Consider the following 22,440-nt stretch of genomic DNA (forward strand, 5'->3'; position numbering starts at 1 on the left):
AGGTCTTTGCAACAAAACACATTGTGAAACTGTGGGTGTTATTCTAAAGACTGAAATGAAGTGCTGGCATGTCGACACACCTCAACTAAGATTCCACTTGTTTACAGAGGTGATGATTTACTTCTAATGCGACTTATGCATAGCTGCTCGTTTGTGTGATGAGTCACAATTTTCCCACATTATGACTCGTCGATTTTCTAGTTAAGCAATGGAAATTGAGCATTAGACTGTGTGAAAGGGTAGACAATCATTCTGATTTATTAAAAGATAAACATTTAGATGTGTGTGACTGGATGCTTTAATACGGTTTAATTCCGAGCGAATTAACTTCCATTCATGAAACGTGGACAACATAACATCCACCATGTGAGGAATCGTTCTCAGCTTTAAAAAGCAAGTAACTCCCTTGTTTGTCACTCTTATCTTAACACAAGGAAGAGGAACGCCCATGTGGCGCTGACAGTAAAGCACCAAGTAGAAAAACCAGTACCGGCAATAACACAGATCAGCAGCCAGAGCAGGATCCTTTGGAGATTTCACTTTTCAAGATGAGTGGATATATGTATCCCGGTAAGAGACCCTTGCTTTTTATTTATCTTTTTTTTTATTACATGACCTCTGATGGAGTGAATTTCTCTGGAGGCTGTCTGAATCATCAGAAAAATCTGAAATGCCTTGGTTACAACTTCAGCTTGGTTACTGGCTGGTTTGGTCAACGGTTAACGACAACAGGAAAATACTGTCTGGTAATTCTCTGGTATATTCATCAGTTGGCTATCTGTGAAGATTGCGCTTAAGAAAAAGAAGCAGTTCTTTTGATTGCTGATCAAGCAAAATTATCAATAGAAAATGTAAGTAGACTTTTGGGGGAAGACATTCACTGTTCATAATTTCACTGTTCCTAACTTTGCAGCCTGTTTTTTTTTGCTATGCTTCTTATTCCAGATTTATTATAAGCCTCCTGAACATAGTGGTGGCACAACAAGCCACTACCCAATTACATGTAAAAACATAAATCAATAAATAAATCCTATAGTTAAATTAACTGTTCTCCACTCATTGAATTGAGTTAAAAATATGAACTTATCTTTTCTGACTTTTGCTTTGTTTGTGTATGCTACTGTGGTCATAGGTTCACTTCCCTATTTGAAACTTTTCTAGGTACCTTCTCAATTTGCATTTGGTATGAAACTCTTCTTCTGATAAGCAGCCGACATCAAGCATATGTCGTCTAACTGTGTGCCGAGGATGCCGTTCTAATTGAAAAGCAAAGTTTTTTTTAGTTTTTGTTTTTAAATTCAGGTCTCCAATCCATCCTTCAATCTTATATACTGCTTTATCAAACTTAAGATTGCGGGTCCTCTGGAGTTTTTCCAGGCTAACAGGTTTCTCCTCAGTCAGATCAGCAGTCCCACACTCATTCAGAAGACGTTTACACATGGTATGTGTTGTTCTTACTGTTAAAACAGAAACTGAAATAAAGAATAACTCTAGTTACTGAATTTGTACCAAAGTCGTGAAGTAAAATATGAAGATCCAGGTAGGAAGGTAGACGTGGTCAGAGATTTAAAAAAATAAATAAATAAAAGACCAAATTAAACTGGACAGATAATTATTCTGCTTACACAGGAGCGTCATCAGAGGTGCCTGCAGACTTGTCATCACATGCAATTTTTATTAATGATCCCTTATTGGATTGTGCTGGAGGCGATTCTACTGGGAAAAAATGAGTTCATAACAAAAACTGTGAAATGACTGATTTTGAAGTGTCCCATTCCTTTGTCTTTGAACATGACTTGTAGAAACCTCACGTGGTATTGCAGCATTAAAAACCTGGACAGACGAGTGATATGGAGTTAGACAATACAAGCTAACACGGACTGAAAGGATAATCTGTATATCTACATAACCTGTTTTCTTTCAAGCACAATCACGTGTGATTTAATCAGCAGACAGCGAAACAGTCTTGGGTAGTGTAATGGATGCAAGAAATGTCCATACTGTTTCAGGGATGTAGTGAACTGAGATTCTATCTTCCTCCGGAGAATGCACCCACCCTGTAACAAAGAAGTGGTATTTCTGTCCGACAGGGTACTATGATGCCACACTTCAAGACGAAAGAAGGATTGTTCTGGTCGGAAAGACTGGAGTGGGGAAGAGTGCAGCAGGAAACACCATCCTGGGGAGGGAAGCCTTCGAGTCTGACCTGTCGCCGTCTTCCCTCACCTCTAATTGCCAGAAAGCCAAAGGGGACGTGGCCGGCCGAAGCGTCGCCGTCATCGACACTCCGGGGCTCTTCGACACAAACTTCACGCAGGAAGAAGTCCTGAATAAGATCAAGATGTGCATCTCTCTCTCTGCCCCCGGCCCTCACGCCTTCCTGGTGGTGCTTCAGCTGGGAAGGTTCACGCAGGAGGAGAAGGACACTGTCAAAATGATCCAGACCACTTTTGGCGAGAACGCAGCAAATTACTCAATGGTGCTGTTCACACACGGAGACCAGCTGAAGCAGCAAAGCATCGAGGGCTTCATCTCGGAGAGCCCTGATCTGAGGATCCTCATCAAACAGTGCCACAACAGATACCACAGTTTCAACAACGAAATCAAAGACCCCAAGCAAACAAGCCTTCTCATGGACAAAATCGAGAGCATGATCATGGAGAATGGCGGAGGCTACTACAGCAACGCAATGTTCATGCGAGCGGAGCTTGCCATAAAGAAGGAGAAAGAGCGAATCCTGAAGGAGATGCAAGCGGCGAAGAAGATGGAGCTGGATGAACTGAGAGCAAGGTGCAAAGGAAGTGTCTATCGCAGGGAGGAGACGCGGGTGCACATGAAATACGAGCATACTGCCCGAGCCCAGGCTGAGAGATCAAACAAGTTCACCTCTGCACCGGCGGTGGCTATAGGGGCGGTCTATGGGGCTGCTGTCGGGGGCTTGCTTGGCATTGGAGGAGGTCCAATTGGCATGGTTGTCGGAGCCGCAGCTGGAGCCGCCGCCGGAGCTGCTATCGGCGCTGTGGCGGTGGGGCTTTCGAATAAATGCCACGTGCAGTGAGGATAGCGCAGCATCCAGTTAAATAAGTAGTGTTTGTATATTAATATCACCAAATATGTTTAAGTCATCAGATTCTCCACCTGCATGCAAGAAAGATTTACTGTGCGAATGTTCAAATTTTCATTCCTGGAAGACCTTCCATCACCTTGAGCCTTGAGCTGCTTTTAATAATACTGCAGTAGTTCATAGTCATGTTGTTGTGTTTCAATCATCACATCTTCTCATTTCTAAATGAGGTTTAATCATTGTTCAACTTACCAGAAAGCATTCTACTGATAAAATGTATGTATGCATTTGTTGCTTTCAAATAAAGTTAATTGGACATCATAGAAACCCTGGGTATTCGTTTATTTCTTTGTATGTAAAATAGCTAAAACAGCCAGATGATGAAAGTACAAGTGAGAAGTGGACACTTACATTACACATGTACGGCATCATCTTTAGTGAGTTGATTCTTAAAATCAAGCTGTAATTGGTTCAAAACTGATTTCATTCGCGGAGTGGAAGGTAACTAAGCACCCTTTTCAGTAAATGTAAGAAATACATTTCCATTAAAGCTACTTTACTTAGTGTACTATATTTCAGAAGAGCTAAGGATTGTACAACATTCCTGTCTCCACATTTAAACTTGAAAACTTTCCAAACCAGAATGTGTTTATATATTTATACAGAGTTTGGTGAGCGTTAAAACCTTTTTTTTTTTTTTTTTTTTTTTAAACACCATTTTTGCTTTTTCTGAAGGCAGTGGGAAGTTTACTGTGGGAGGTAAACAAGGTTTTCAAAGTTTGCTTTTTTATTCTACTGATTTTATAAAATCCTTTAAACTCGCACCCTCACGAGAAGGCTAAGTATGATGTGTCTAAGAATAAAGTAAAAAAAAAATAAAAAATGAATTAACTGATTGAAGGATAGGAAGATTTTTGTGCTGAGAAGTAACAGAAATAACTGTTAAAAAGATCAGAAACACACAGATCGCCATGAAAAGCTGCTCTCGTGATCTTCAAACACTTTACATGATGAGTCATATTCACCACTTCACACAGCAGCGGGACAACGTGGTTATCTACGTCAGTTTGGGTTCATTGAAATACGTGCCAGTAGAATGCAACGCGTGATGGAGCCACCCGATAATATCTGGTAAAAACCATTCTGGAAAACCTTGGCTCATGTGAATGGTATTTTGATAAGTTCCTCGTGTCTTAACCTCGTGAGGCTTTTATAGTGAAGATTCCCTGAAGGAAGTGGCCTCATTTCACTTTGCAGTATTCCCTAAAGTTGGTTGGTTGACATTCTTGGAATGACAAAGATGGTGTTTTTCACCAGAATGATCAACATGATGCAGCGCCGCCGCCAAAAACCAAAAACATAAATGTGTCGCTGATGTTTTCTTTCAGAAGCATCCGTGAAGCCGAAGAAGACGGATGAACTGCGGATTATTCTGGTGGGGAAGACGGGAGGAGGGAAAAGTGCCACAGGAAACACCATCTTGGGAAGGAAGGCGTTTGAGTCCGAGCTGTCTCCATCGTCCTGGACCGTAAGGTGCAAGAAAGCTGAGGGCGAGGTCAAAGGTCGAAAGGTCGCCATCATTGACACCCCGGGGCTGTTTGACACCAATGTCAGCGAGGAAGACGAAGTGTTGAAGAAGCTTAAAACGTGCATTTCTCTGTCGGCTCCGGGTCCTCACGTCTTCCTGGTAGTTCTCAGGCTCGGCAGGTTCACCCTAGAAGAACAAAACACTGTCAACAAAATCCAAAGTACTTTCGGCGATGAGGCAGCCAAGTACTCCCTGGTGCTGTTCACCCACGGAGACAAACTTAAGAGGCAAACTATTGAAAGCTTCATTTCGAAGAACGAAAAACTCAAAGAGCTCATTCAGACCTACCACTGCAGATACCACGTCTTCAATAACGAAGCGACAGATCCGGTGCAAGTCACTGGCCTCATGGAGAAAATTGACGCAGTAGTGCTGGAGAATGGTGGAAGACACTACTCATCAAAGATGTTCAGAAAGGCAAAAAAGGCCTCAAAGAAAGAGAAGCGGAGGCTTTCAAAGGAGCTGAAGGTAGCAGAACAGCAAAGGAGGAATAGCCTGAAGGCTAAAGTGAAGAGTGAAATGGACTTAACTAAGAAACCTGAGAAATGTGTTTTGCAGTAGACAATTGAGGCATTTGGATAATTCAAGGGATGAACTTGGCAAAGATATATTATCCATGCACTGCAAGTCACTTTACATTCTCATTGCTTTCATATTCTTCCAGCCTTGGTGTATGATCTCATCAAAGGAGGGTTACTCTAGAGGACACTGGAGAGTTTTGTGATTTCTCATACAGAGAACATAGTTTGAATCTTAATTCCTCTATTCAGACTACAGAGCTAAAGCAATCTTCTTTTGTCATGCATTTATTTTGTATAGTGTTGACATGCTTTAGCTTGATGGCAGAAACTGTGTGGAGGTGCCGGTGAACTTGTAATTTATACCTTTGTTTTCCTTTCAGTTTTAATGTATTTGGGAAATAACAAATAAATGTGTTTTCAGCAGTTAGTTTATCCTGTCTCATTGAATTGATTTGAATTGAACTGAATTGAATTGTTATGTGCTGCAGTAACTGCAGCCCCAAAGCTTGTTTAGATGGGGAACAGTGACACCTGGTGGCAACATTGTTATTTGTACCGAATTGGATCATGATCGCACATGCCACTTAATTCGTTTATTACGTTTATTAAGCACGTAAGTTCACAATTATATTTGTTGCTTGATGTCAAAAATAACAAAAAACAAAACACTTATAAGTAGAGAATCTTTAGTTGTAGTTATTTGTTTTTATTTGCAAAGACCCTGAAGTGTTAGTTTCTTTTTGGAGAAAGTTGTAATGTTCAGTTTGGGGTCTTTAATGATACAGCTTTCTTTCTTTCAGTTGTCTCGTGTAAAATTATTATGTTGTCAAAATTATGTTGAACTTATTTCAGGCTGGGATTAAAAACGTCTTCCAACTCAACTACAGAAGTGATTCACTTAGACGATCTTATTAGTATTTCTATTTCATTTTTGGACTAACCCTTTCCAATGCATGGACCCCCGGGGCAGTGTGATAAGAGAGAATATTTTGCTGGGAGAAAATCCAGAGGGAAGCTTTAAAAGGAGAGTAGATAAAGTGTCTCTGTTATTTAGAGCAGTGGTTCCCCTTTCCACACAGTGTACCGCCTGAGAAAATGTTGGGAAAACTGAAGTAAAACCAACATAACCAACATGCAAATTTGCCATCGACAAATAAAAGTGATGTTGAAAAAAGAGTTCGGCAAAGATCATTCTTGTTTAAAGAATTATATAAAAGCAATAAAAGCAACTATGACATTCCATTATTTACCACGAGAGGGAACCACAGTTTGAGAATCAATGATTCATCTAGAAATAGAGGACTGACGTAATATGTGTTAAATAAAGTGTCATTTTCAGTGCTGATATAATTCTCTCCTGACAAGACAAATGAGGCTGATTTACAATCATAACTAATGAGTCCATCCAATTTAAAGTCTGCAGCAGCGATATTACTTATTTATACAACTACATTTCCAGAAAGACACTGAGTTTAAATAAATGGGCTTTTATTTCTTTGTTACAACTTTTTCAATATGCACACAAATGTGAGGCTTAGTACTAATCTAACAAGCATGTCATTGGATTTTGAGTTAAAGCTGGAGTATTAAGTGAAAGCCAACATCGAGGAAAATATGCAAACCCCTCACTTAATGTCAATTGCTCCAATACAAACCTATAAGTACTCGCCATTTGACCACAGTGATAACAAGTGCTCATCCTGGCAATACATTAGAAAAATAAACTCTTCTAAAATATTTTCATTTACCTCCCCTGTAAGGTCATTAAATCATTTTGACAGTAGACCAGAGGGAAAAAAGCAACAACTGTCAAATTAATGTCTTTAAAATCTAGCAGAGGTGATGCCTCTGAAATATTTTGAAATCTAAATTTACTCACACTAAGAAGTAAATGTTGGTTAAATGCTTAATATCCTGTATTTTAGTAAATAGATATTGTTTTAAATGGCTGGTACTTAAAGGCCTTCACTCAAAATGCAGAAGTCACATTTACTATGACTTTTCAATTCATTAAGTCTGCATTACTCCATTTATATACCTTTACTAGAACATAAATTAGCATATGTTTGTCACTAAATAAAATGACTGCTTTCTTCCAAGAGTGCACCCTGCATAAACGCGACAGTACAAAACTACAGTTTTTGAGTGGCACAACATGTTCACAGTCTCATTACAGGTGAAAATAATAACTAATGCAAGACTGAAGCGTCATTTCAGTAAAAATGTTTTTTATTCAATTGGTGATCTTGAGGAACACAACTCATATTTAGGTTTGATGTGCAATTATTACAAATAAAAGGAGACACATGTATTTGTGGTAACCACACGAGCCAAACACCAAACGTGAAGTTAGAAGGTGTTCACGATGATTCCAACACCTCTGATTTCCCTCAATTTCAATAATGATATCACATTTATATTCATTTGATTTTAATCTGGCCCACAAACTGAATTGTATATTATTTTACAAAAATAGATAAGAGGTTCATGTCAAATCAGTCTAAAGTGTAATAATATGTCGCTGACGACCACAAGAGGCATCGCTCTTGCTGCTGACAACTGCAGTATCTTTCACTTCGGCCTCCAGAAAATATATAAATAAATCCCTGTATGCACTGAATGAGGTAATGCTACATATTTGTACAGGGGTACAGCTGCTGTGGCTCCCCGGAGGAACTTCAAGCAACGTTGTTCTCCAGCCAACTGCTGATCTCCTGGTCATTCCTCTTGATCCATTCAATGTTGTTCTTCACAGTTTCCAGTGCTTGATCCCTGGGCATCTCGCCAGCACCAGCATTTGGTGTAAACCGAAAGAAGTTCTCCATCTGAAAGATCGGCGGGGAAAATGATGTTATGAGAAGCCAAAAGACAGAAACTGTCGACATCTTAGCATTGTGTCATCGGGGGAAAATACGACGCAAAACCTACGGAGGTTATATTCACAACCCTTTTCAGCAGTTATCTGACACACTGAAGTTGCTTCTTTGCATGAGAATATCAAAATATTACACTGAACTCCACAATTGAAGGAGAATTCCGAACACGGAGGGGGTCAAACCGATGCGTTGATATGTCCAGGGGGCACATATAGGCATGTAGGCAGGTACACTGACACTAATTCCATCTCAATGTCTCATTCTCACTAACATTATTGCATCCTAAAAAAATGTTTGTATTGGTAATGTGAAATCAGGTTTTTTTCTTTGTATTGTCGTAGCATTGAATTTAGTGATTGTTGCTAGGATGCAAGAAGAATTTCTACATTCAATTCTGAACAATCTTTCTAATATTTGCTTCCTTTGCTTTCGCAAGGAATGCTTATATTCAGCTGATCGTCTTTGAGGGAATCACCGGAGCAAGTCATAGCAAGAAGACCTCACAAGCATTTCTTTATCAAACCAGGACGTTTTTGAGAAACTTATTTAGGTAAAACAATGACAAACCATCCGATGTATTTATCACAGTAGCATTGCTTGAAACCAAAAGCTTTTACTGAACAGGACTGGGCATAAAAAAAAAAAAATCCTAGAATGTTATGTTAAGAGTTAAGTATGCAATTCGGACTTCTATAGAGACACAAATGTAAAATATACATCAGCTCTTCGGAATAATGAAAATCAATGCTCACCTTCTGTAGTTGATAAACTGTGTTGTAGGTGGTGCTGATTTGATTCAGTAGGCGGCCAAAGTTTCTGTCGTTGATGGTGTACCTGGAACAACAGAGAAGTCACCGCCGTTACCAACGAGATACACCATCAGTGCACACCTGAGTGTGACTGAAGTTCTGCAAGCATTGTATGTGCGCTAAAAAAATGAAAGCATGCATATCTTCATTATGCAAAATAAAAAAAAGACTGTAAAATGTAAGAGGCTTATATAATTGGACAATTCATATTGTTTCTCAATCACAAAAAACAACTTTTCAATCGCGTTTGTGTGAAACATTAAACACACAAGGTCCAGATTGTTATGACATCAAAAAGTAAATGGCTTTGGAGAGTTGACAAATTAGCCACAACTTCCTTGTCTGAGTTCCTGTTATCTGCTGATACCATATTGCATGTTATCTCAATATGGAGGACAGTGAATGTTTAACCTCATGAGTTGAATACAATTTAAAAAAAAACCGAATCTTATCTGAATGACTCAAACGATAAATGTAATCAAACATTTGTTTTGGCATTTGTTGGTAGATTATGCTTATCTTGGTTTCAGGCCATTTACAATGATTTTTTTTTCTCAATGTGTCTCAGTAAAACCCATTCAAACAACTGTTAGAGTTTTTACACAGGTTGATGTTGGATTGCAGTGTTTATTATTAAAGCGCAACGTTATAATATGTCCAGTTTGAGCCGATCACTATTTCTGCAGCGTATAAACCACACAAACTGTATTTAGGTTAGGTTCAACCCGGACAGCTGACTTGACTCTCACTGACAGTCTCCATATTGCGAAGGAAGGCTGCAGAGCCAAATTCTCAGAGATCAAAGCTGGTGGATGAGCGGCAGGGACGAGCTGCGGCGTGGAGAAGAAATCCAAGCAAAGTCTTTTTCAAGAAAGCTGGAGGAGCTTCAAAGCGAGAGGGCTGAAGCATCAAGAGACGTGTCCAGGAAATAGACTGAAAGTCCCACATTCACGGAACATTCATGGAACTCGTAGCAGCACTGACCTCTTTACCAGGTAGTCCCAGTTAAACGTGGTCCAGTCCCAGGCCAAGCTCTGGCCCTGGGGGTTGTAGGACACGTATCTCACCACGGTGAACAAATCCTGACTCCTCACTATGCTCTCATTCTTTGTTGCCTCCAGGAGCCTGTCGCACAGAAGATCCTTGACGTTAAGTATAGGTTACACTTACTCTTCATTTGACATGTTTAAATGTGACAGTTTAACAATACAAGACCACGACCGATGTCAATGGTTTACTTACTGATAGAGAAGATCTTTATTGTTCACCGATGCCAGTCCATAGAGCAGCTTGTCCTTCTCCTGAGCCAAAGAAGTCTCTCGATACGTTTGGAACATTTTGTTCCACTTTTCGGGAGTACCCGCGTTCTTCATGCCGTACCGGTATACCAGCAGCCTGAGATTCACTGCCACATTGCTGCCGGTCAACAAAAATGAAATGCCACGTTACCAAAGTGTTAACCCCCATTCTACAGCAACTGCTATCAAACATTTTTTTTAAGATGAGTAAGATAGACTGCTTGTCTTTTAACTGGATTGTAACGTATCGAGGGGAATACCTGTTTATTCCATCAATCCAATCGTTGAATATGCCTGAGGCGTGGTTCAGGGCATCCTGATCTCCCATCTGACAGGCAATGCCAAGGACAGTCTCTCTGAGTAACCTGTCAAACACATCATCATCATTATCGTCATCATCATCATCAGAGGCTTGAAACATGGTGTTACCATCATTTAACAGCAAATGATTGGGTACAGATGAATCCTGCTTTCAGGACACTCTAAACACACAAATAATGTCCTCTTGAACAGACTCATCTTGGACAACAAATACAGAGGCCACGGGGAGCAAGAGAGAGCAAATACAGAGCCTCCTCACAGCCTGATTTATTTATATATTTCTGGTCTATAAAGCTTAAGAATAAAGTTATCCAAGAATGAAATTCAGCCCTGAAGTAGAAATGTGAGTTTGCTGTTGTACCTCTGTGTCTGTGTTCCCTCATCATTCCACCCGAGCTGTTTTGAAATCTTTTCGACATGGCCTCGAAACAGTTTCTGAAGAAAAGCAGCAATAACATCAGTCATATTTACAAGTTGCATGATAACAAGAAGACACAGAAATGTATTATAAGAAACCAAAGTCAAGGGGAAAAAATGCAGAAAAAGTCAAGCAGGTGAGTAAACTGGTAAAAACAATGTAACCAACAGGGATACGAGGACAAACTGCAGATAAACAAAAAGGAGTAAAGAGACGCAGCGGAGAAGGTGAATGAGACACAATGAGAGTGAAGCAACAAGACACCTGAGAAGGAGAAACATCAGTCAGACATGAACTTAGAAATGAGCCACAAGAGCAAACCAGAAGCATAAACCTGAGCAGACAAACAAGATTGAAGTGTGACAAAACGAGGCACGGCCAGACCACAACACTACATAAAAAGAGGCATGAGGCGCCATGAAGGTACCAGAGAGACTGAACAACAAGACTAAATGCATCCATCTGGGCTGATTTGAAGAGAGTTGTTGCCTGCTTACCTGAAACTTCGAGTAGAGTGAATGTCCCGACAGCATGTCCCGAGGATAGCTGATAGAGGAGGCCACGCGGTCCCAGACTATGTAGTCAGCCTCATTCGCCAGGTACATTGTGAGATTAAAAGCATTGCCATAATCTATAATGTCAGCCCTGAACAGTGAAATCAAACAAGAAATAGGTTCGATTTATGAAACGACTGCTGGCAGACTATAATCTTGGCTGAATTTCTACCTTGAAAGAGCAAAGACATCATCGATGTAGCTTGTGCGATCAGCCGCGTCAAACTCCTGTTAATGCAAAAGAAAATTGATCACGGTCAGACAAGCATGTTGGAACTGTAGTTGATTATAGAGGAAGATGTAAAAACATGAAGAGGAATGTGTGTTTTTTTTTTTTTTGATTCTGGTGGAAAGTGTTTTTCCTCGTTTCCTCCATATCAAGAAGGAAGCAGTCACACTCACTGGAATCCTAATCGGTATCGCTAGACCACATCTGTCTACTGGAGAAAAAAAATTACTGCAGTTTCATTTGACCTACTTTGTCCTAATTACATTAAATGCAATATGAATATTAAATAACTTAAAGTGATGTTTGTATGGTCAAGCCGATCCACCCACACGTCCATCTTCTATCTTATCCGGTTCAGACACAAAACAACAGAACAGTTTAACATTCCCAGTGTGAACAGGATGAACTGTCTGGAAAAGTCTTTTGTCATTTATTCAGGCTTTTGTTTTCTGTAAACTCTTGTCATGTCTAATTTTTAAAGATTTTTACAAAAAAAGTTTTATTATCCATTATTTTCTAATGCTTCTTAACAAAAGTACATTGTGTTTACCTTAGTTAATACTGTATTACCCTTTTAGGGCCCGATTTACAGAGATCCTGTATATCGTCCCTGCGCTTTCCGTTTACATGCCTCACATGAGCAATTAACTAAGAATAACACAAAAAGGGACATCACCTGCAAATATTCAAATAAGGGTTGTGTCAGGGTTTAACCCTGTTTACATGAGAAATAGATTGTAGCAATACAATACAGTATTATTTTCATTCACCTTTTCATATATGGTGCCTTCCATTAAAAAAATTTAATAAATAAATAAATAAATAAATAAATAAATAAATAAATAAATAAATAAATAAATAAATAAATAAATAAATAATCCCGGTGCACATCAAAATTGTGCATATAAAATCAAATAACAGAACAGAAAAGAATTACATTTGCTCGACCGGCCTTACCAAGTGATTGGTCTGAAGCTGTTGACGAATGCGATTCCACATCTGGTCGTCATGGTTTACTCTGTAGAATCCAATGTGATCATTGTTAATCTTCAGGAGGCCGTCTTCTGCTGGTGTGTAGTTAGAGATGAGAAGATCTGAAAATATATATGCAAATTATAATTGTTCCGTCGCTCTCCATCCTCTTATCTCAGAAGAAAATCACTCCTAAAACCACTACCTGTCACGTTCTTGTCAAACATTATCAACTGGTTCTTGTTGCTTCCCACTGAGTGCCATTTAACTGGAATTGTCCACTTGTACCTGTAACATGACAATAACAAGACTGTTAAATACGTTATGCTCATATGTTTGTTGGGTTTCTCTCTGTAAAAAGCACCAAGAAATGACTGTCTTGTATTTGGTGCAACATAGATAAAGTTTATCATCATATGAATGATCCATTTATCTGATTTTGGTGTAATCTATTATGAGATCAGAGAGGAAAAATAGAGAAAAAGCTCCACCGTGAGCATTTTAACAAATTAAATTGTAATTTAGAGAAAGTTTCTGATCTCAGCGCTGTGTGATTGAATGGGTACAAAAAATCTTACTTTTAGTTCATTACGTTGGTGATTAGTGCACAATATCAGTAAATACAGATAGAGATGGAGATTTTTTTTTATTATTATTTTAGGTGACATTTTACTTGAGGTCTTCCATCTTGGCGATCAGAAGTTTTCTTTGTCTAAAGTGGAACAAGAACAGTTGGTGTACAGCTTAGTGCTATGGGGCCTTGACTGGGCCACTTTGTGATCCATCATCCATCAAGCTCCGACACTAAAGCAAAAGCATCCGAAGTTGCTATAGAGCTTAACAGAGACGAGAGGGGCAGGAGAATCCATGAAGTTTTTCTGTGAGGGTTACTTCAATATATAGCACATTTTCCCACTTGAGTCGTTTATGGTCATTATACGCTTAAAAGGTCTGATGTCTTGTCATAACAGTTCAATCATTACATCCTCAAGCCATATTAGGGTGATACCTTACTTACTTATGAATTCAAATAGTTTCTACATTGCACGTTGCATCCATTCTGGCCAATATCTTAACCACATCGTATTTACAGTTTGAAGACACCTTTAGACATTTTGTCCAGATTGATCAGTACTCATGCAAAATGATATTATCTCGATCCCATTCAAAGAAGAGTGTTCTTGACATCACATACCCAAGAGGCGTAGGAGGAAGAGTGGCGTTGGCATTAGGGTCTAAAAGGAAACGTCTTTGACTCAGTCTGGCGTCGGTCTCTGAGACGGTCACGTCCAGCACGGGATAACCCATCTGTTTAGTCCATGTGTCCATCACATCTGCCACTGGCAAGCCACTCACCTGAAAGAAGAGGGGGTGTCAAAGAACATGACACTTTTTTGCTTTTTTTAAAAATTTCAATAAAGAGGAAAATATCTGTGTTGTTTGGTTACTTTGGTCAACCTAGTGTCAAGTTGTGGTGAGGGATAAAAGTGAGTCTGGTGTTGATCATACAAAACAACTGCATGTAATATCCTCAATGAGTGTGAGCGGCTTTCTGATACACAACGCACTTGTGCTTATGAAAACACACGGCTCATAATGGTTGTTAGGTTTGACATCACCGATCCTGTACTTATGGCTCTCTGCTAAATAAATTTATGTTTTTTATGTAATTCATTTCTTTCAGTCACTCCACCTCTATTTTTCAAACAGACATAAAAACCTAACTTTATTGTGCTCGGTGTACGCATTATACACTAAAATAGAAAAAGAACAGAAGTTACTGCTGGCTTTACCTTTTATGTAGCTGTTAAAATCACTTTTCTCTTCACACTTTTCTTCAGACTTGACAGACATTTAAAACTTATTGTAGTAGTCAGTTAACTTAGTTATCTCATCATCTATCGTCCAGCGAGAGGTGAACTCAATTTACAACTTTGATGCAACTGTTTTATTGCCAAAAATGGAGCTAATCAAGCCATGAACTCTGTGACGATGTGAAACGTGACAAGATAGCTGCCATTCTAAATGTAATGAGACCCACCTAACATTCGATTTTTAGCCTTTTGCCCTCATAAAACTTTTTATTGTAGTCATTGAGAAGAAGTGAACTGTTGTTTTTTTTTTTTTGATGGTCCGATCAGACAATGATAATGAAGCCACTTTGAAAATATCCTGTGAATTACTAATGAACAGCAAAGTGCTAAAACTCTAAGGCCACAACTGAAGAAAATCTATTTTTCTTTCAGTTACTTTCGGGTCTATACTCTAAACTTAAAACAAAATATGATTAAAAAAATTATTTCGATTATGTACGTACACTGGCGAGGGATGCCCAGAAGTTAGCAGTCTTGGCATTCTGAAAGTGGTATTCCACCAAATATTTCTGTTGAGAGAAGAAAAAAAATGTCAGCGAGAGGAACACTTTGACACGAAACAAAAGCAGTTCAGTGCAGCCAACTTACTCGACATCCATCTCGGAACTGTTCTTTTCCCATCCAGTCCTCCAACATCCTGAGGATGGACGCTCCCTAGAATGATCAAACACAACCAAGTAGTTTTCTTGCATCTTGTGTGTTTCTTTTGAATTTTTTGTGTATGCAAGGTTCTCTGGACTACCGAGTAAAGCCTTTGATGTTGCGTGATGGTGTTTTACCTTACTGTACGAGATGGCATCAAACACAGAGGTGATTTCTGCTGGCGTTGACACGTCCACAATGATGGGATGAGAGGTAAGCAGCGCGTCGTTCACCATGACAGGAAGTACGTCACTGATGATCATGATGTCGCGCTGTAGAAACCCAGGGGAGCACAGAGGGAGTCGGAGATGAGGCTGGAATGAGCTGGGACCAGCAGTGTGTTGTATGTAATTCTGTGGCTTCATGTCAGGACTCACCATGCCCCAGGTTGGTTCCGCTTCCTCCACGCCAACATACTCAAAGAAACTGGCAAAGCCCTCGTTGAGCCAAAGGTCATCCCACCAATCCATGGTTACAATGTTCCCAAACCACTGAAAAGAGACACCTTGCAGATATTAGTTGATAATTACAAAGAGCAGTGGAAGCTCAAACTGTTAAATAAACCTAAATTGAGAAGTTACGTTCATTTGAAAGTTTGTTTTTCCACAGAACTTTATGTTAACTGTGATTTAAAGAGGGCAGAGGTCTGTGTGCTCAGCTCGGAGCAGGAGTGCTGCCCCTAGAGGTAGAGGTGGGTCATTACAAAGGGGTCTCTGAAGAGAACAGGCTATGTAATGTTTGTGACTTACGTTTGGTGGAGGATGAATTTCATTTCATGTTCTATTATCCACTGTATAATGATTTAAGAATTGCTTTGTTTTAAAAAAAACTAAAAAAAACATAATAACCCTGACCTCTTTTGGTTGGCAGAAGGTGATATGCTGAGTTGGTTATTTAGACACTAAATAAAGTCATTGAGTGAGTCACTATGTAAACAGTATGTGTTACTTTAAGCTGTATCAATAGAGGAAAACACAGTTACATATATCTGACTTCTTCTAAATCTATCCCAACTCTTTTCATCCTGGTTGTTGGTTAATTCACTTGTTAAAAGGTTTTTTTTATCATGCTGGTTGTTTCAGAATGTTAAATTCTGTAAAGTTCCCACTTCCACAATTTTAATTCATTCTATAAATCCTCACTCCTCTGATATTAATATTGTTTATTCATTAATGAATGAATGGCTACTTATTACTGGAGAAAGCTGAATAAGATAACAAAGGAATACAATTCCTTCAAATATATTGTATATCCAGAAATAGGAAAAGCACAATATTGCAGAGTCATTCACCCTTCCACAAATCACATATATCTTAACAACATGCTGTAACGGTGTAAAGTTTATCACACAGAACAACAGGCCTTGTAAATCTTCCGCAGCAGTGGAAAATGAACTACAAGCAGTTCTCGTTCGTGTGGCTTTAATCAGTTCATAAATCTTTATAGACTGTTTGCAGTCCTCTTATCTGCTGTCGTTGTAAAACAGCTGATATGTTAGAATAAAATGTTCCCGAAATCTGTATCTGAACTCTGGAATCATAATCAAAATTACTGCTAGTCGTAATAAAGAATCATCTGGTACAGACATTTATCACGTGACTCTCGCATGTGTGAGATATACTGTACGATCGTCAGACTTCCTTTTATTCTTAGTTCCGAGCTACTCAATAACAATGTCATGATATTCCCTGGATAACCGCTCTTTACTCTTTAGAGTGTCCGCGCACACACACACACACACACACACACACACACACACACACACACACACACACACACACACACCACCCAGCTTTAATCACATGTGGGGTTTATTATAGGCTCTGTTCCTCAAACATATTCAGATCAGGTAATAAATAACACAATTACCTGGTGAACGAGCTCGTGGGCGATGACACTGGCCACTCTTTGCTTGTTGTAGGAGGATGACTGATTCTCGTCATAGAGAAGGTTGGTCTCCCGGTAGGTGATAAGGCCCCAGTTCTCCATGGCACCAGTACCAAAGTCAGGAATGGCTATTTTATCTGGACCAAAAACAGCACAGTGAGTCTATCGATGCCAACAGCCTAATGAAGGTTTAATTGCTTTAAGTGACTTAATTGAAAGAAAGTGAGTGTGGAGCAAGACAACTACTCCCACCACTGCCATTGATACTGGAGTTACAGTAACAGATTAATATTTGAACCCATATTACCAACAAGAGAAAAGTGGTACACATACACTGGGGCCATTTAGCAGAAGTGCTGGCATGACTGTTTGGTTTGTTTGTGTGTTTGTATGACCTAATGTCTCATGAACAGAGTATGTCATGTTGTTATCTCACCGAAGGTAGAAAATAACACTAATTAACCGGGATAGTGGTAAACCAGCTTTCCCTAAAGTCTGCACAATGAATAGAGGGTTTTTGTCATTGCATTCATAATCTAATGACTACATGTAACTTTGTCTCCATACAGGAAAAAAAAAAAAGCTGTTATTATAATTAAATGAATGTTGCACCCCCATTCTAATCATATGATCTGGTATATGATCATATCAGAGAGTGAACAGCTTGAACAATGTGTGATAAACAGTAGTGTCCATGTAAAAAAGAGTAACTATTTACTGCATGTGTCCATGTTTGTATGTACATATAAATAACTTTGTATACCCAGTTTGGTGAGGGAATAACTCATGTCGAAATATTCCTCAAAGTAGTCAAATATAATCTGGGTTGTGTTGGCTGCGTATTCTGCTGTTTTCAGCTGAGTCGGCTGGGCGTAGATCCTCAACTGCCAAAAAAACACACACACACACACACACACACACACACACACACACACACACACACAGACAATTGTATGAACAGTCTCAATCCAACATTGTGAGTTTGTGCCAAATTTGTGCCTGAAAGTTTTTTTGACAAGTGACGGCAAACTCACCGGAATTCCGCTCTTGGATTTCCTCTCCACATATTTAAACTGGTGCACCGCAAAACATACCAAGTAGGTACTCATTGGAACTGATTTTTGGAAGGAGGTTTTCAGCTTATTGCCAGGCTGTTTTTGAGGTTCACCCTGGGGAGGCAGAACAAAAGTCTGATGGATTAATGGTGGACGTCTCTGGGCCTGCAGAGGTGGTTGGGTCGCTGTCCAACAAACAGAGGCGCACGATTGATTCCCCCACCCCCTTCAGCATTCACAACATGTACTCTGGGCCTGGCTTCCTGTTTCTTTACTCAGTCTGGTTTCCATTTGTTTGTTTGCTTGCTTTGATAATGGGGAATGTTTTGAATTTGCTCTGAAAAAACTGGAAACGTTTGAATGCAAAGATTGGCAGAGCTTTAGTGAGTAATAGTGAATCTTATCATGTCAGGGAACCTGACCTTGTGTCTTGAGCTGTGAAGAATTTCTTAAGAAGAACCGGTTGATAGGAGGTTTTGCAAACTATGGACTGATTTGCATACAATCATTTCAAAGGTTTTAACTTTTATTGCCTCATAACCACAATTTCAGAAAAGCTAGGTCACTCAGTGAAATCCAAATAAAAATGTAAAGCAATTCTATAGAAATTACTCAGAGCATTTATTTAACTGGCAGAATAGAATAGAATAGAATAGAATAGACATATCTTATTAATTCCAGAGAGATATTCTTTAAAAACTTGGTAAAGAATCATGATCATGAGCATTATGTTTAGTTGGCATCTACACCTGCATTGTGTGTTATTTTCTGTCTTGCTCGCCCATCAATAATCCATTGAGGTTGTGTCTTCTCAGAGTGGAGTAACTGGTTGGGATGTTATGAAGGTAAAATTGAAATACGGTCACATGTTCATAGATTTTGACATGTATAACGAAAAGGAACATCAACAAATGTTTGTTAGCTAAAAAGCAGTGGAGAAATTAAGGAATAAATAAGTATTAATTTAATTTTACATGTATTTTAGAATTTCTGATTGGGATCTTTAAGCTGCAGTGGCATGTGGAGGACATCTTTTCTTGTGTGTATAAAGACAGCACTGGTTCTACTCACTAACATGAAGTAGAGAGAAATAGTGTCAATGCTTTTGGTTCTGTATCCTCGAATACAGGACTGTCTGGAGCACCTCAATAAGACTGGAACATTTCCAAGTTGGATCACCAGTCCACTCACACGCAATCACAATCTTACCTACAGGCAATTTAGAGTCACAAATTAACTTCGAACACCTGAGCAGCCCATCTTCAAACCAGAGATATCCTCACTGTGAGGTGGGAGCCCCGCGAGACCCCAGGAATTCATACACCCACTGAAAAACCAGTGCAGCTTGAATACTGTCCAACCACAGTAAACCCTTGCAAACCTGTAACCCACCCTTGCCAAGTTAAAAGTTTCACATTTCCACCAGAATAAATCTACGTATTTACAACTGAAGTCCCACTGTACCTCCGGTGGCATGTTGGACAAAGCGCTATACTGGTCATCATGAGTGATGGAGACTGTGTAGGTCGCTTTCTTGTTGGGTTCGTCAAAGCAGGGGAACGACTTGCGGGCATCTGTTGGCTCATGATCGGTCGCAGCAATCTTTCTGGCGGCCAAAAAAAAAAGACAAAACATTGTTGAATGTATTTGAAACCAGATGCTTTGAGGGCTTTTAAGCATAGTTTGTCTGGATCTTATTGAAGTTTAATGCTGAAGGGATTCAGTTCCCGGACACATGTTGGATGATTTGTTAGAATTGGTTTGAGGAATATTGGACAGGGGGTTTAGATTTTCTGCAATCTAACCAGATGTCTTTATCAGAACCCACCGTGGCTGATGTGATTACTCAATGCTGCCAGCTGCAAACTACAAAGTTTGTACAACCACATCCTGCTCATGAGTGTTAGTTTGACGAGAAGCTGTTGAAGATAGCGATGCAGCCAAAACATAACCAAATATTATTTCTATTAGATTAAGGTGAAGTTTCACTAAAGGAGCAAAAACGCAGCGTGTTTATTACTGTGTCAAACATCGCATGAGGTTCACGTAATGAACATATGAGTGATGTTTCTCTGCATTGGCAGCTAATTTATTTACAAATATCTTTCAAGAACAGTTATAAAGTTAATAATCAACAGCTTATGATAACTTAGAACAGCAAAATCAAGTGGTAATTTCAGGCTGAAAAATCCTGTTCAAACTAAGAGTTGGACTTCCCCAATGCTAATTTTTCTTCAGTTACTCCTTTCAAAGTCATTCTTCTGGAAATTTTCCTAGACTCTCAAGACTATTCCATCTGACTTCATGTTTGATCCTGATTATCATGCAAACTGACGTGATTGATACAAAAGCTAAAACATGTTCAATATATCCAGGTGTCTGCTCACAGTTACAACGAAATAAAGCTCATAATTGTCTGTGATGTGGAGTGGCAGTGGCATTATTGGATCATTATTCATAATAAATTGCTTTTTTTCTTTTAACCTTCTCGCATTTTTAATATGAGATGAAATGGAATATCTGTGTGTAATACAATCTACTGATTCACTAATATCTATAAATCAACTTATTGGTCATTTGTGTTGAATGAAAGTTTTACACGAACAATAGCGTTTAGTGAAACCATAAGAATTGTTTCATTCGGCTGATAATGCACTTTTTATGTGGTCTTCCATATAATCGTGTGTACTATAGTGTTTATTGACTCAAAGAAGAGAACTTACTTGGTTATACCCTCCTCCGTGTAGATAACTCTGTAAAATCCCACCACAGATCCATTGAGCCAACCATAGAAGTCCAGACTGAGTACGTATGACTCTCCAGGAGTCGTAATGTCCAGCACATCTTTGACCTCCACCACCACGTACTCCTGGGGTTTGTATTCAAAACAGCGTTTCACTGCCATCTCTATCTGCTGCCCTTGACTGTTAATCTTCTTGAGCCTGGGAGCGGCGCTGACAAACGTCTCTCTGGTGTGGAGCCACAGATGGCGGGTTTTCTTGCTCACTTCCACTTGGATATCCACGGTTCCCGTGTAAGTGTCGCTCGCCAAGTCTGGCTCCAGGTGCAGGTCATAATGGACCGGATTCACGTACTCGGGCAAACGGAAATTCTTCCAGTCTCCACTGGAGTCAGTGGAAGGTGTGCAGGGTCCTCTGTCGGGAGGAGGGGGCTGGGTGGGCGCTGTTGACGGAGCTGGTGTTGTGGAGGTTGTGGAAGTGGCAGTGAGGCCCACCCCAAGGCCCACTGCCAAAGCGCACACCACCACGGTCACACAGATGATGGCTACATGCTTACCTCGAATGCAGTAGCGCTTCTCTTCCCTGTCCACCTCCATGTCGTAAACCATGGTCGCTTATAAACCCCAAGCAAGCAAATCTGGATTTTCTAGGGGTGAACTGCTCTGAAGCTGACCATGAGTCAGAGCTGCAGGCTTTAAATTAGCTGCGTGAGCCGCTCCAAAGCTTTGCCTCTGTGGTGCCGAGGGGTGGAGAGAAGAAAAGTGAGGAGAGGAAATCTGTCAGACAGCAAAGAGAATCTCACACATCGAGTGAGAGATTTATTCTGTCCCTCATGCTGTTAACACGCCTCCGCCTGTTAAACATCTACGATCTGTAAATCAACAGCTCAAACTTTCTGTGGGTAGTTTGTTGTTCCCAGTGTGACTAATGCTAGTAATTGACCATGAACTTATGTTCTTGGTGCATGTGTGTCCAATACTGTTGTGAGTGCCTGAACCTGTCATCTTTTGGTGGATTTGTCATCCTTATATGGACATAAAGCAAGTTCTCATCTGGAAAAATCATTTTTCAAGTGAAGACTGTGGTTTTAGGGTTAGGCAAGCAGCAGTTCTGATGAAGTCTAAATCCTGAATGAGAACATTTCAGTTTTTTTCTTATGGTATCCAAGCCATCAGATGTGGACAATCAGGTGAAAGAGCAAACTGAGTCTGCCTTTGAATAGGTGATGTGGTCGGTGAGCGGTGGGAACAGTGTCACTTTAAGCCACAGCAATAAATAACCACAAATCTAGATTTGTTACTTAGTTTCATTAAACTGGAGGATTTCCTCATTGCGATAGTGTTGCACTTTCTTGAAACACCGTAACAGAGAGAAAAACATTTCTGAAGCTAAAATAACAACTCAAACATAAACCTTCAATAAAAGTTACATTGGAGGTGTTCAACATCTTATATTGTTCTTCCGTCAACTTGCAAGTGGTGGTAGTGGTGAAGAGAACGGTGTGTTATGTCCTACCACACGTGGCTTAAATGAGCTGTTATGTTCTGCATGGAAGCATTTACTTTCTTTCCAGATGTTGACAGCTGCAGTC

At 39.7% G+C, this 22,440-nt stretch overlaps 2 protein-coding genes across 2 annotated transcripts; one reads left to right on the forward strand and one right to left on the reverse strand.

The window, feature by feature from the left end:
* Nucleotides 1-415: 415 nt before the first annotated feature.
* On the forward strand, nt 416-3,388 carry LOC308120070 (GTPase IMAP family member 9-like). The gene is made up of 2 exons (XM_080480462.1): nt 416-570; nt 2,091-3,388. Exons 1-2 carry the CDS (start codon nt 549-551, stop codon nt 3,056-3,058), a joined length of 990 nt encoding a protein of 329 aa, XP_080336588.1. The 5' UTR covers nt 416-548; the 3' UTR covers nt 3,059-3,388.
* Nucleotides 3,389-6,647: 3,259 nt separating this feature from the next.
* On the reverse strand, nt 6,648-21,660 carry enpep (glutamyl aminopeptidase). The gene is made up of 20 exons (XM_080479395.1): nt 20,832-21,660; nt 19,573-19,714; nt 18,088-18,222; nt 17,817-17,937; nt 17,036-17,190; nt 15,544-15,657; nt 15,304-15,438; nt 15,113-15,178; nt 14,968-15,033; nt 13,846-14,006; nt 12,856-12,938; nt 12,636-12,772; nt 11,622-11,677; nt 11,393-11,540; nt 10,839-10,912; nt 10,417-10,521; nt 10,101-10,274; nt 9,843-9,983; nt 8,802-8,883; nt 6,648-7,998 (listed from the first exon to the last, which is right to left on the reverse strand). The coding sequence occupies exons 1-20, from the start codon at nt 21,455-21,457 to the stop codon at nt 7,852-7,854; spliced, it is 2,868 nt and encodes a 955-aa protein (XP_080335521.1). The 5' UTR covers nt 21,458-21,660; the 3' UTR covers nt 6,648-7,851.
* Nucleotides 21,661-22,440: the final 780 nt, after the last annotated feature.

This window comes from Lipophrys pholis (assembly GCF_963383615.2).
Source record: "Lipophrys pholis genome assembly, chromosome: 14".
In the NCBI taxonomy this organism is placed as follows: domain Eukaryota; kingdom Metazoa; phylum Chordata; class Actinopteri; order Blenniiformes; family Blenniidae; genus Lipophrys; species Lipophrys pholis.

What these genes read in the sequence shown, in the direction of transcription:
- LOC308120070 (XM_080480462.1), top strand. Translation starts at nt 549, where the DNA reads ATGAGTGGATATATGTATCCCG. An exon ending in GAGTGGATATATGTATCCCG is followed by an intron (nt 571 to 2,090) that starts GTAAGAGACCCT and finishes TCTGTCCGACAG; the next exon opens with GGTACTATGATGCCACACTT.
- enpep (XM_080479395.1), bottom strand. Translation starts at nt 21,457, where the DNA reads ATGGTTTACGACATGGAGGTGGACAGGGAAGAGAAGCGCTACTGCATT. An exon ending in GTTTGACAAGAACGTGACAG is followed by an intron (nt 12,773 to 12,855) that starts GTAGTGGTTTTA and finishes ATATATTTTCAG; the next exon opens with ATCTTCTCATCTCTAACTAC. An exon ending in CACTCTACTCGAAGTTTCAG is followed by an intron (nt 10,913 to 11,392) that starts GTAAGCAGGCAA and finishes GCTTTTCTTCAG; the next exon opens with AAACTGTTTCGAGGCCATGT.